The sequence below is a fragment of the Polypterus senegalus genome, chromosome 10 (assembly GCF_016835505.1).
Source record: "Polypterus senegalus isolate Bchr_013 chromosome 10, ASM1683550v1, whole genome shotgun sequence".
NCBI classification, from domain to species: Eukaryota; Metazoa; Chordata; class Cladistia; order Polypteriformes; family Polypteridae; genus Polypterus; species Polypterus senegalus.
The window spans coordinates 131918266-131932644 of record NC_053163.1 but is presented as its reverse complement, the minus strand read 5'-3'; the positions used below and the strand labels follow the sequence as shown (position 1 = coordinate 131932644).

The 14379-nt window shown below is 39.8% G+C and overlaps 1 protein-coding gene across 1 annotated transcript in view; it reads right to left on the bottom strand.

Moving 5' to 3' along the window:
* Positions 1–9992: 9992 nt before the first annotated feature.
* The window catches only part of si:ch211-212d10.2 (uncharacterized protein LOC557710 homolog), a 43133-nt gene continuing 38746 nt past the window's right edge, over positions 9993–14379 (bottom strand). Inside the window, exons 2-3 of the mRNA XM_039766668.1 lie at positions 11379–11494; positions 9993–10369 (exon numbers count right to left, since the gene is read on the bottom strand). Of these exons, the coding sequence (XP_039622602.1) occupies positions 10271–10369; positions 11379–11494 (215 nt within the window). The 3' untranslated portion in view covers positions 9993–10270. The remainder of the gene's footprint in view (positions 10370–11378; positions 11495–14379) is intronic.

Sequence of the window (14379 nt, the reverse complement as noted above, 5' to 3'; positions counted from 1 at the left end):
AAACTGAAGACATTATAAAGACATTTGACAATATTGCAGGCAATTATTTGCCACTTTATGTATAAGGTATGATCATAGAGTTTTGAGTCCTGACTATTAAGTAAACCATCATATTCTGTCATGGTAGAGTCCTAAAATCACCCTATTTTCCCTTTCAGGATTGACCGCTGTTGTAGTTCCGCATTTCCCACCTTTCTTTTACATCTGTACTCCCAGCAATTAGATCGAGTACCAAAAAAAAAAAAAAAGAAGGAAAGAAATTTACACACTTATTCAGAGTACAAATGTGAATTTTGGAAAAATAATACAAATTCAATGTTGATATTAGGCTGCTGGATGGCTCTTTGTCTTAATGTGTTGATTGGTCTCTTGTCTGTCATGTTCTGGCATGGCCCTTGGATGGCGTCATAAATACAGACAGCATGGTCATCTGCATGAATGGAGCAGCTGAAAAAGAGACAGAGAGAGACAAGGCCCATTCTCAGGATAGAAAACAGCAGAGAGTAACCTGCAACAAGCAAGCCTCCAGTGGGGGTGCAGCATTCGCCAATGAAACGGCTCAGACACCACCCAGCCCCAAGTTCAGCTGCTCTGATCCTGCATGTAAGCACCTTCTCCAATTTCAGACAAACATTAAAGGATACACAGGTAATTAGGCCGTAAACTACCTTCTCAAACGTGTTTCAATATGTTAGAATAGCTTATTTTCAGGCAGCTGTTTCTTTCTCTAAGCCACCAATTCATTTTTAAACAACATTATATCATTCAGTTATCTCAATACTAGATATTACAAATACCAATCAAAGTGAATCGACAGTAATAGAACATAATTCAATATTTCAGAAAACAACTGAATTTGTGTAAACCTTAACTCAGTTCATTTCTATTTTGCATATTTCTATTTCAGAGTATATTTTAATCACCATAACACACCAGTACAATGAAATATGATTTTTTTTAACATAATCCCCTTGAACAGTAATTTATTTGTAGTAATTTGTATGCGACTCAAACAAAACATGTTGTCTTGCTTTTATTACCAAGGACTGGCAGAAGTCACTGTAGGCCAGGTCTGGAGAACATGTTAGGTGCCACATGTCTTCGAATTCACAGTTTCACTTAGAAAACTTTACAACTAGTGCAGTGTGACAAGGGGCTTTTAAGATAAACAAAGGGGGGTCAATAACTTCCCTTGCTGCTTTCCTGGATTGTCTGACATAAACACAGAAAAACAAAGAACCAACTACATCCTCAAAGTCATAAAAACAATTACACACATGACCTTGCCAGGAATGGCTTAGACATTAGATCACTTTGGTCATGGAGAGTCATTGTGATTCCATTGTTTCGATAGTTGTTTAGACATTGGGTCAAAGTGAAGTGTCCAGACTTCACTCTAGATTAGGAAATTCTTCTTATGTTTCTTCCAGTATGTTTTGAAAGTCAGTGATGTTTCATTTCAGGAGTCAACATTCTGGGCATCTAATGTGCACATACCTTGCTCATGTTTAATTGGGCATGCAGTGTAAGCCAGGACAATGACCATTCTCCATACTATGGTTGTATATTCAAAGATTGATCTGCCTCTCTAACATATGGTACACTTATCCTTATCCTTACTTATCTTATGAAAGGGAAGGTCTACAGGACAGTAGTGAGACTAGCTATGTTATATGGGTTAGAAATGGTGGCACTGACCAAAAAGCAGGAGACAGACCTGGAGTTAGCAGAGTTAAAGATGCTAAGATTTGCATTGGGTGTGATAAGGATGGATAGGATTAGAAATGAGTACATTAGAGGGTCAGCTCAAGTTGGACAGTTGGGAGACAAAGTCAGAGAGGTGAGATTGTGTTGGTTTGGACATGTGCAGAGGAGAGATGCTGTGTATATTGGGAAAAAGATGTTATGGATAGAACTGCCAGGCATGAGGAAAATAGTTAGGCCTAAGAGAAGGTTTATGGATGTGGTGAGAGAGGACATGAAGGTGGTGGGTGTAACAGAACAAGATGCAGAGGACAGGAGGATATGGAAGAAGATGATCCACTGTGGCGACCCCTAACAGGAGTAGCTGAAAGAAGAAGAAGAATCCTGTATCTAAATATCATTTGGTTTACATCAGGGGGCTGTTCAAATTTTTACCATTAATTTATATTTAAATTAATTCTAAACATAGAATTATCTAAACATAAAATTTACATTCTAAACAAATCCAAATACTATCATGTGATATCATCTACTGTTAAATTCTGCTCTGTATTGTAATAGTTTCATTTTACTATTATACTGTATTGAGGATTAGTTGTGTTTTGTTCTGTGTATTGTATTTACCCCCTTTTTGACACCCACTGCACGCCCAAAATACCTGGAAAGGGGTCTCTCTTTGAACTGCCTTTCCCAAGGTTTCTTCCATTTTTTCCATAATAGGGTTTTTTTGGGGGGAGTTTTCCTTGTCTTCCTAGAGAGTCAAGGCTAGGGGGCTGTCAAAAAGAAGGCGCTGTTAAAGCCCATTGTGGCACTTCTTGTGTGATTTTGGGGTATACAAAAAAAATTGTATTGTATTTACTTAGCAGTTGCTTTTATCCAAAGCAACTTTCAAAAAAGGCAAACATAACTTAGTAAACATATGCTACATGAGCAGGTTACAAAAATAATCTTCATAAGTGAAGAGCTTGAGACGAAAACAGGAGGACACAAGACTAGTTACTCTTTCTTGGTTATTAAAATCATTAATAATTAGATAGACACTCACTGAATAATAAAGTCTTCAGAAGCTTCTTAAACACATTGAGGGAGTCAGCGGTCAAGTTGCAGATGGGCCAATCATTCCACCAGCTAGGAGATACAAATAATGAGTCTGGATTACGGTTTGATGACACAAAGATGTGCTATGAACAGACACCATTCATTATCAGATCTGCTTGGGTGAGAAGGGGCGTAGGACCTCATAAGTGTCTCCATATACATTAGTAATGATCCACTGACTACTCTGTAGGCAAGAATCAATGATTTGAACTTTGCGCATGCTACAACATGGTTTAAGTCATTTACTTATCTCTTATAGGGTAGATGTTGACTTTAGTTTTCATCCAGGGGCAGAGGATGATAGTTGTAAATGTCGGCAAAACTCACTGTTACATTATAGGTACACCTTCTTTGGTAGGAGGACTGTTAGACTCGTTGACTTGATGTCAAATCCCTGCATGTGCATGAGTATCGTAGATTAAATGTCTAGAATGGCATCGGGTGAGACAGCAAAGCTAATGCACAAAGGAAAATACCATGTGGGCATTATTCATTTCTTTTTTGGTTTTAGTGTATTATTGATGAATTAGACTTTGACTTAATCAGACTCTGATTTTGATGCAAGTGATTTGGAAATTGAAAACGAAAGACAGGTAGCTAGTTTTTTTTTTTTTTTTCAAGAAAGTGCCTTTCATCAAATTTTTTTTTTTATTAAAACTTGTGCTGAAGTCAGAAATTTTACTAAAAGCAAAACAACTCCTATCCCTAACTGTACCACATCACTGCCCACAGACACTTTAAATAAAAGAACCGATGAAGGAGCTATATCAAAATGATACACATTCTTTCAAAATAATATCGCCTTAGATAATGTGAGACAGCACCGGGAAGACAAACTAAGACAAAATACAATTACATTTTTCTTCAACCTGTGCAAATCAGTCAAATTCACTTTACGATTGAACATTTATATACTTCTCTTTTAACTTACAGTGCCAAAAATCTGCCATGGAGTAAACCTCTTGGTGAGAGACATCTTCCTCTCTTCTGCTTATATTTCTGCACATGTCACCATGCTTGAAACTACCTTGACTTTTACATATTTACTGATCAGTGAACTTAAATAGCAACAACTGCTACCTTGATGTTTCATTTATTCTCTTGCAAAAACTTTAACATGTCTTCTATAACAGAAGAGGAAAACAAGTTTTTGTGTAACATCATATTAGAAAATTACTTTATGAGAAATCACTCATAAATGTAGTTAAAGCAATCTCTAATCATAGTGAAATCATTGCAAACCTGCTTAACAGATTTATCATCTAAGTCTTCATATTTTGATTATTAATTTCCATTACTTTTTTCTAGGGTGGCACGGTGGCGCAGTGGTAGCGCTGCTGCCTCGCAGTTAGGAGACCCGGATTTGCTTCCCGGGTCCTCCCTGCGTGGAGTTTGCATGTTCTCCCCGTGTCTGCATGGGTTTCCTCCGGGCACTCCGGTTTCCACCTACAGTCCAAAGACATGCTGGATTGGCGATTCTAAATTGGCCCTAGTGTGTGCTTGGTGTTTGTGTGTGTGTCCTGTGGTGGGTTGGCACCCTGCCCAGGATTGGTTCCTGCCTTGTGCCCTGTGTTGGCTGGGATTGGCTCCAGCAGACCCCCTGTGTCCCTGTATTCGGATTCAGTGGGTTAGAAAATGGATGGATGGATCACTTTTTTCTTTCAGTTTCTGAAGAAGTTAAAACAGTGTAGTAAGGACAAATTGGCAAAAATCCCTGAAATGTGTGAGAAAGTAGTAACAACAATAACTTTATTGTTATAGTCATTATAGAAGTTGCCACCGTTCCTTGAATTAAAGGCTTCATGTACTGTTGTATGCTGCTACAACTGACGTTTTTTTTTATTAAAAAATTGTATTCAATAAACAATGAAACATAATGTTGTACACTGTTTATTCAGGTTATATTCATGAGATACTGAGGTTCAGGTAAAAGATTATGGCATTGAAATCCATTGAATTCACATACCTTCATGTAGTTCCGTAAATAAAATTAACATTTGTTTTGTCACGGTAGGGTCCTAAGTTGACCCCATTCTCCATGTAGACTATAACAGAATGCCCCAAATCCCCATACTCTTACCACACTGCCAGAGTTGACTGGTATTGTAGTTGAACACTTTCCTTTTTCTTCTTATATCCGTAACCTCAGGTAATTAGACAGAGTAATAGAAGAGGCAGGAGAGACAGTTTCACAATAACTGATCATATATTATAGATAATAGGCCCAAAATGCAAGCAGGCTACAAATGTGAGTGTTGCTAAAATAATACATGCTTACTACCAGATGGCTCTCAGTCTTAGTAAGCTGAGTTAGTCTCTTGTCTGGCCTGGTCCAGTATGGCCTTTGATGGCCTCTCCTCAGGATGGAAAATGGCCGAAACAGGCAGCTAAGAGAGGGAGAAAGACACTGCATGGCTTTACACGCCTCATGTATCCAATTCTAATGGTCCTAGACATGCCTCTTGCAGAGTGGGGGTGTCAATGATTCAGTTTAAGAAGACTCAGCCCCATTTTAGCCCGTGCTTTACTTCCTGGAGGGGCAAAGGAGCAGCCTAAATTCTACCTATCCAAACCATTCCAGTCTTTTTTTGCTGGGAGTAATGGCATATAGAATGTAAAGTGTCCCTGCACACCTGGCCCACTCTGCTCAATTATCTGCCTCTCTTCCACAAATGGTTTAAAAGCACTTAACAAAGTGTCTTACCTGATCTACTACAGTCATAAATGTGTCACAGAAATAAGTTGTTATACTGATTCCTTCCCTTTAAATTTAGGTATCATTAGACATTAACTTCCCTGGCTGTTTAAAGATTTTAAAATATGATAGTTAGACATTATCCATACCTGGGTGTGCATATTACAAATGACCTCTCCTGGAGATGAAATACAGCCTGCCGGGTAAAGAAAGCCCACCAACGCCTCTACTTCTTGAGGAGGCTGAAGCAGGCTGGTCTGTTTCCCTCTATTCGGACCTCCTTCTATAAATGTTTGGTAGAGAGCATCCTTACCTCCTGTATTGCGGTGCTGTACAGCAGCTACTCAGCCGCAGGCAGAAGAGAACAGCAATGGGTGCTTAAGTTTGCACAGCAGATCATCGACAGCAACCTACCTGGTATCGAGGACATTTACACCAGCAGGTGCAAAAGTAAAGTCTCCTCCATTATGGAAGAAGATGTCACTCATCCTGCACAAGGACTGTTTGCCCCCTCCCATTGAGCATGAGAATGCATACCTTATGGGCTGGCACTACCAGTTTAAGGATCAGCTTCTTCTTGGATGCTATTAGACTAATGAATACAACATCACTACACTTTACATGTTGTTTCAATATTTTCCTCTGCAGTTCGCATACCAGGAGAAGGTGGGAGCGGAGGATGCCATCATCTATATGCTACACCAATCCCTCTCCCACTTGGACAGAGGCAGTGGTGCTGTAAGAATTATGTTTTTGGACTTCTCTAGTGCCTTCAACATCATCCAACCTCTGCTCCTTAGAGACAAGCTGACTGAGATGGGAGTAGACTCACACCTGGTGGCATGGATCATGGACTATCTTACAGACATACCTCAATATGTGCGCCTTGGGAACTGCAGGTTTGACATTGCGGTCAGCAAAGCAGGGGCGCCACAGGGGACTGTACTTTCTCCGGTCCTGTTCAATCTATATACATCAGACTTCCAATATGACTCGGAGTCCTGCCACGTGCAAAAGTTCGCTGATGACACTGCTATTGTGGGCTGCATCAAGAGTGGGCTGGAGGAGGAGTACAGGAAGCTAATCAAAGACTTTGTTAAATGGTGCGACTCAAACCACTTACACCTTAACACCAGCAAGACCAAGGAGCTGGTGGTGGATTTTAGGAGGCCCAGGCCCCTCATGGACCCTGTGATCATCAGAGGTGACTGTGTGCAGAGGGTGCAGACCTTTAAATATCTGGGAGTGCAGCTGGATGACAAATTGGACTGGACTGCCAATACTGATGCTCTGTGTAAGAAAGGTCAGAGCCGACTATACTTTCTTAGAAGGTTGGCGTCCTTCAACATCTGCAATAAGATGCTGCAGATGTTCTACCAGACAGTTGTTGCAAGTGGCCTCTTCTACGCGGTGGTGTGCTGGGGTGGCAGCATAAAGATGAAAGACGCCTCACGCCTGGACAAACTTGTTAAGAAGGCAGGCTCTATTGTAGGAGTAAAGTTGAACAGTTCAACATCTGTGGCAGAGAGACGGGCACTAAGCAAACTCCTGTCAATCATGAAGAATCCACTGCATCCACTTAACAGTGTCATCTCCAGGCAGAGGAGTAGCTTCAGTGACAGACTTTTGTCATTGTCCTGCTCCACTGACAGACTGAGGAGATCGTTCCTCCCCCACACTATGCGACTCTTCAATTCCATCCGGGGGAGTAAATGCTAACATTATTCAAAGTTATTGTCTGCTTTTACATGCATTTTTATTACTATTTAATTTATTATTGTTTTTTGTATCAGTATACTGCTGCTGGATTATGTGAATTTCCCCTTGGGATTAATAAAGTATCTATCTATCTATCGCTACTATCTTTTTTACTTGCTGCAAATTACAGGGCATATTGCAATAATATTTATTTTAGCCAGAGTTATCTTACTGTATTAATGTAATAATGTTATTTCACTCTCTTTGTCATTGATATGCGATACCTTTATCACAAAGTCTGCGGGGTTAAGGGGCTACTTTTTATTATGTAGTGTAATTACTGGGACCTGAGTACGGAATTTTGTGTCTGCACATGGATGTTGGAATGACAACAAAAGATCCTCGATCCTTGATTATTAACCTATATGCTAGATATTATTCTCCATGACAACATTACATTACACCTCTGTGGATAAAATAATTCAAGAATGCAGCAGTGGAAAGTAATACATAATCTAACAACAAATGAAGGAAAACAAATTCTCTCTGTGACTTTGAGCACAGAGAAACGACAAAGCCATGATGTCCATTCCACAGACCTTCTTAGCTTATCAGGATACTCAGAAGATACAGGGTCTCAGAAGTGTTCAGCAGAGTGGTCTTAAAGTATCGATCTGTATATGGGAGTTATACAGTGCATCCAGAAAGTATTCACAGCACATCACTTTTTCCACATTTTGTTATGTTACAGCCTTATTCCAAAATGGATTAAATAAATTTTTTTCCTCAGATTTCTACACACAACACCCCATAATGACAACACGAAAAAAAGTTTACTTAAGGTTTTTGAAAATTTATTAAAAATAAAAAAAACAGAAATCACATGTACATAAGTATTCACAGCCTTTGCCATAAAGCTCAAAATTGAACTCAGGTGCATCCTGTTTCCCCTGATCATCCTTGAGATGTTTCTGCAGCTTAATTGGAGTCCACCTGTGGTAAATTCAGTTGATTGGACATGATTTGGAAAGGCACACACCTGTCTATATAAGGTCCCACAGTTCATGTCAGAGCACAAACCAAGCATGAAGTCAAAGGAATTGTCTGTAGACCTCAGAGACAGGATTGTCTCGAGGCACAAATCTGGGGAAGGTTACGGAAAAATTTCTGCTGCTTTGAAGGTCCCAATGAGCACAGTGGCCTCCATCATCCATAAGTGGAAGAAGTTCGAAACCACCAGGACTCTTCAAAGAGCTGGCCGGCCATGTAAACTGAGTGATTGGGGGAGAAAGGCCTTAGTCAGGGAGGTGACCAAGAACCCGATGCGATGGTCACTTTGTCAGAGCTCCAGAGGTCCTCTGTGGAGAGAGGAGAACCTTCCAGAAGGACAACCATCTCTGCAGCAATCCACCAATCAGGCCTGTATGGTAGAGTGGCCAGATGGAAGCCACTCCTTAGTAAAAGGCACATGGCAGCCCGCCTTTACTTTGCCAAAAGGCACCTGAAGGACTCTCGGACCATGAAAAACAAAATTCTGTGGTCTGATGAGACAAAGATTGAACTCTTTGGTGTGAATGCCAGGCATCACGTTTGGAGGAAACCAGGCACCGCTCATCACCAGGCCAATACCATCCCTACAGTGAAGCATGGTGGTGGCAGCATCATGCTGTGGGAATGTTTTACAACGGCAGGAATTGGGAGACTAGTCAGGATAAAGGGAAAGATGACTGCAGCAATGTACAGAGACATCCTGGATGAAAACCTGCTCCAGAGCGATCTTGACCTCAGACTGGGGCGACGGTTCATCTTTCAGCAGGACAACGACCCTAAGCACACAGCCAAGATATCAAAGGAGTGGCTTCAGGACAACTCTGTGAATGTCCTTGAGTGGCCCAGCCAGAGCCCAGGTTTGAATCCAATTGAACATCTCTAGAGAGATCTTAAAATGGCTGTGCACCGACGCTTCCCATTCAACCTGATGAAGCTTGAGAGGTGCTGCAAAGAGGAATGGGCGAAACTGGCCAAGGATAGGTGTGCCAAGCTTGTGGCATCATATTCATAAAGACTTGAGGCTGTAATTGCTGCCAAAGGTGCATCGATAAAGTATTGAGCAAAGGCTGTGAATACTTAGGTACATGTGATTTCTCAGTTTTTTTTATTTTTAATAAATTTGCCAAAACCTCAAGTAAACTTTTTTCACGTTGTCATTAGGGGGTGTTGTGTGTAGAATTCTGAGGAAAAAAATGAATTTAATCCATTTTGGAATAAGGCTGTAACATAACAAAATGTGGAAAAAGTGATGCACTGTTAAATACTTTCTGGATGCACTGTATGTGCAGAGTGGTGCATTGCTCTGTTCACAGTAAGTCGGGAACTGACAAGGCATCTCGTATGGATTTAAATCTTTTTAGTGCAAGATTATTATGACAGAACAAAAGTCAAACAACTAGCTAACATGATATTTTCACTGGTCATTTGCTCATTCATTGATGTTCATATGTTTGCTTGCCTATAATCAATTGCCAGTATAAACACCACTGGCTGTCTGCATGTGCCTCAAAAGTCCTAATGAAGTATGTATAGACATGAAAGGATTTAGGAATTAATTATGTTCCACCAAGCCAAGCTATCTGCAGGCCCGCACCTAGGAAATTCTGGGCCCCAGACAGCTGACAGAGTTCGGGCCCCTTTCGTGTTTCAAATATGTACATATATTTTAAAAGGGCGGGCCCCAATCTAGCTCGGGTCCCTGACAAGTGTCATGGTTGTCCCCCCCAATGCGCGGGCCTGCTCTCTGACTTGATGTACTTGTTACTCTCATCAGACACTTGACTGGTACTGAAGTATCATAAAACAGCAACTCTTTGCACAAAATAATTGATGGATACCTGAAGTCTCTAACTGCCTGAATAAACAGAAGCATAATACAAAAATGAGCAGTAGTGTCAAAGATCAACATACAGTTAAATTCTCCTCCAAATGCTTAATGCAAATCGAGTACAGAGTGTCTAGCAGTGCCCCTCCCACCATATAAAATGTGCATTCATTTATAAAGGTATCCTTCATCTGCCCATGTCACTCCTTGGTGGCAGCAGACAATGGAGTGAGGGAAAGCGGACTGTTGAATTTCACATAGACAGACCCATCTTCAACTTTTACGGGGAAGACTGGTTGCTGGAGAAAAAAAAACAAAAAACAATGAAGTACAGCTTAAAAAAAATCAATAATAAAGCAAGCTTTCATTCTGTCTGGGAAGGATAAGCCTGTCCTAGCCTAGCTCAATTTTAATACCAAGGGTTATCTATTATATCAAAACTCATTTTGACAATATTTGTGTCCATATGTGAGACCCTGGTCTACTTCATTGATTTACTTCCCGGCTTTGTACAGAACCTTTACTGCATAGATAGGGAAACATTTTTCATTCATTTTTGAACCCCCACTCAGGCTAGTGAAAAGCCTACGCTGGCACAATGAGACTGGTAGTAACCTTGAACAGGATGCCAGTACCCTGTCAGGCACATGAATGCAAACGCCCATAAAGAGCCATTTTACAGTAATTAATCTAACAACAGCAACCCTTCACAAAAATGATGTGAACATGCAAACTCAACCCAGAAGGTCGTACAGCTACACCTAAAAATAAAGGTGCCAAAGCAGATCATGCCATAGGGGAACGATCCAAATGCATGTTGCACTTATTTATACTTAATAGTCCAAAACATTTATGAAATCCTAGTAGTTCCTGATTTTAAAAGGACTCATGCTGCATAGAATAACACAGGCTAAGTTCTCTTGATCTCTCAATTTCCTGCTATATAGCCTTTTAAACACTAAAGATTTCTGTTTTGTCCACATATTACAGACCTTTTTAAAGCCCAAAGAACTAAATTCTTATGCAATAGCCCTATCCAGGACCAAATGATTATTTGTCAAGCGACAGGTTTATAAGAATCCACAAAAAACAGAACAATACCATTAAAGAAGCATCATTTATAAAGGAGTGTAGGAATGAAAACGTTCAAGCACATTGGCGGCTCTGCAATGCCATCTCTATACACTACCTCACTCTTCTTTATGATTAGCAACCTTGTGACTTACAACTTCTTTAATCATTTCAATTAAATTAAAAGAGAAGCTCTGAGAAATAAGGGAAAAATCTAAGCTCAACTCTGTTTCTCACCTTTAAACCCATTTGTGATTCTCCAGTATGAAGGCTGAAATCATAGTCATGCCAGGGGCAAAAAACCTTGAGAACTCCGTTCACCTCCTCAATGTCTCCTTCACACAGGGGACCTCCTACAAAGCAAAGTACAATGAAATAAGTGTAAAGCTTTAAGCTGAGACTTTTGTTAATACTGCTAGATGAGGAGAAGGATGATTTCCTAATTTCCTTGTTCGTCTTCATATCAAAAATGTAGGCAACACTTTAATTTCATCTTACCAATGGGCTTCTGTACTTCTCTAAATGGAGCACTGGCAGGTACTGTAAGTGTCAGAATGAATCAGGCGTGAAAAGATTTTTGACAGTCAGGTGGGTACCCTCAAGTCAGCCAAACTCATAGCTGAATTAGTAAGTCACATTAGGATAAGACAATTATGGAATAGAAATTGAAGATTTTTTTTTAAATTACAATTGTATTGATTTATGGGTTTATTTGTAATTTCTGTCACAAATTCCCCTTCATAATTAGTAAGCAGTTGATGGTGCCGGGAGTAGATAAAATGTATATAAATAAAGGGTAGTTCAATATGCCAGCATTCACATTCCAGTGGCTCTTTTGAGCAACACTGTAGACCAAACAAACCTCATTCAATAAAGTGCAATTCAACAGTGCCGACTATCCAAAAACACAAAATCTTTAATTTACATAACACTTTTTCACTACAGTTAAGCACCATACCATGGAGTTGAGGAACGGAGATATAGCACAATAGTTTACATGTATTTATTAACAACTGGAGCACAGGCAAGTTAGGACTCACACTGAGTGAGAGGTTAGGACTGAACCACCAGCCTCTGGGGCCTAATGTCTCATATCGATAGTAATGGCCTCCACTGTCTATAATCAGAACACTTGTAGGGTATGAGACATGGTTATAGTCAAACATCGAGTCAATCATAGGCAGTTAACAATGCAAAGCATTAACTACTTGGCCACAAAACCTACAATGACCTTTTGTATAATTGCCTTTTATTTATTTATATAAAACTTTTATATAAAGCAAAAACAAATCTCAACTGCACAGAAATAATGCTTTTTACAAATATGGAAATAATAGCAGGTGTACTATGCACAAAATATCATTAACATAGTAAGTTAACAATAACATTAGTAAGTTAACTTGTTTTACAAATGCAGCACACACACACACACAGAGTATACGGCCAAAACTGGCACAGTGTTCAGAAGCCATTAAGAGGGCTAACAGAATGTTAGGTTATATAGCACCTTGATGTGTAGAGCACAAGTCCAAGGAGGTTCTGCTCCAGCTTTATAACACACTGGCGAGGACTCATTTTGAGTACTGAGTGAAGTTTTGGTGTTCAGTGCTACAAAAAGGACACAGCAGCACTAGAAAAGGTCCAGAGAAGAGCGATGAGGCTGATTCTAGGGCTACAGGGGATGAGTTATGAAGAAAGATCATAAGAGCTGAGTCTTTTCAGTTTAAGCATAAGGAGATTGAAGTGTTTAAAGTTATGAAGGGAATTAGTCCAGTGCATCAAGACTTACTTTAAAATGAGTTCATTAAGAACACGGGGACAGAGTTGGAAACTTGTTAAAGGTAATATGGAGTCCAGGCAGCAACACTCTCCTGGTATCCATCAAATCCAGACTTGCACGTCAGACTGCCAAATAATAAAGCGTGATTCATCACTCTAGAGAGCACAATTCCAGTTCTCCAGGGTTTGATGGTGGCATGCTATACTCCACTCCAGCCAACTCTTGACACTGCATATAGCGATCTTAAGTTTGCGTGCAGATGCCCAGGCATGAAAACCCACTTTATGAACCTATCTGTGCACAGCTCTCGTGATGATGTTGCTTCCAGAACTAGTTTGGAGCTCTATTATGAGTGATGCAACAAAGGATAGGCCATTTTTATGTGCTATGCACTTCACCACACGGTGGTCCCACTCTGTGAGTTCAGGTGATGTACCACTTTGTGGCTGAGCAGTTGTTCCTCCTTGATACTTCCACTTTACAATAATAGCACTTACAGCTGACCAGGGCAGATCTAGAAGAGCAAAAATTTAACATACTGACTAAAAGTGGCATCTTATGACGTTGTCACATTTAAAGTCGTTAAGATCTTCAGGTCGACCCACTCTGCTGGTGTTGTTCATCAATGGAGATTGCATAGCTAAGTTACTTGATTTTATGCACCTATTAACATCAGAACTCAATCATTTGGAGGGATGTCCACATACTTTTGTCTGTGTGTGTGTGTCTGCATTGATAAAAGTTTTAGACACTTGAGAAAAAATGCTATAAAATGTGAATGCTTTCAATACTAATGTCATGAATATTCTTTTATAGATCAATAAACACTCTCTAATTTACAGTAAACAGAAGGAGAAATCAATATTTTGCATGACCACCTTTTTGCCAGTTCTCCCAGGCCCTCTCTCATGTATTTGCTGAAGGACTTGCCACATTTCCACTGCAGATTTTGTCTGCCTTACTTGCTTTTGTCCCTTCAGGTAATCTCAGACTGGCTTGATGGTGTTGAGATGAGGGTTCAGTGAGGACCACAAATACCTTCTTGCTTTTATTATCTCATTCAAATTCTATTGACATTCGCCCAATAGCTGATACAACTCAATTCATGCCCCTCTTTGTCCTCACTCTGTTCACAAATACTGTACTGGCAATTTCTAAACCCGCAGGAGTAATCTTGTTTTTCTAATTTCTCTCTGGATGTTTATATTTCAAAAAGATTTTGCTTTGCTGCTCATGCTTTGTGACTCTTTTTTCTCAATACAAGCTAAAGTACTTTCATATTTTTTTGTGTAAATGCATGGTATGTTTATGTGTAAAATACAGAAATATACAAAAACTGAAATATGCTTTGCAAACATCTTGGGCATTTTAAATTGTTCACAGATATATTTGTCTTTGATGTTTATTTTATGCCTTCTGGATGTGTTTGTCATTAGAAAACAGTATTTTACAATTCCA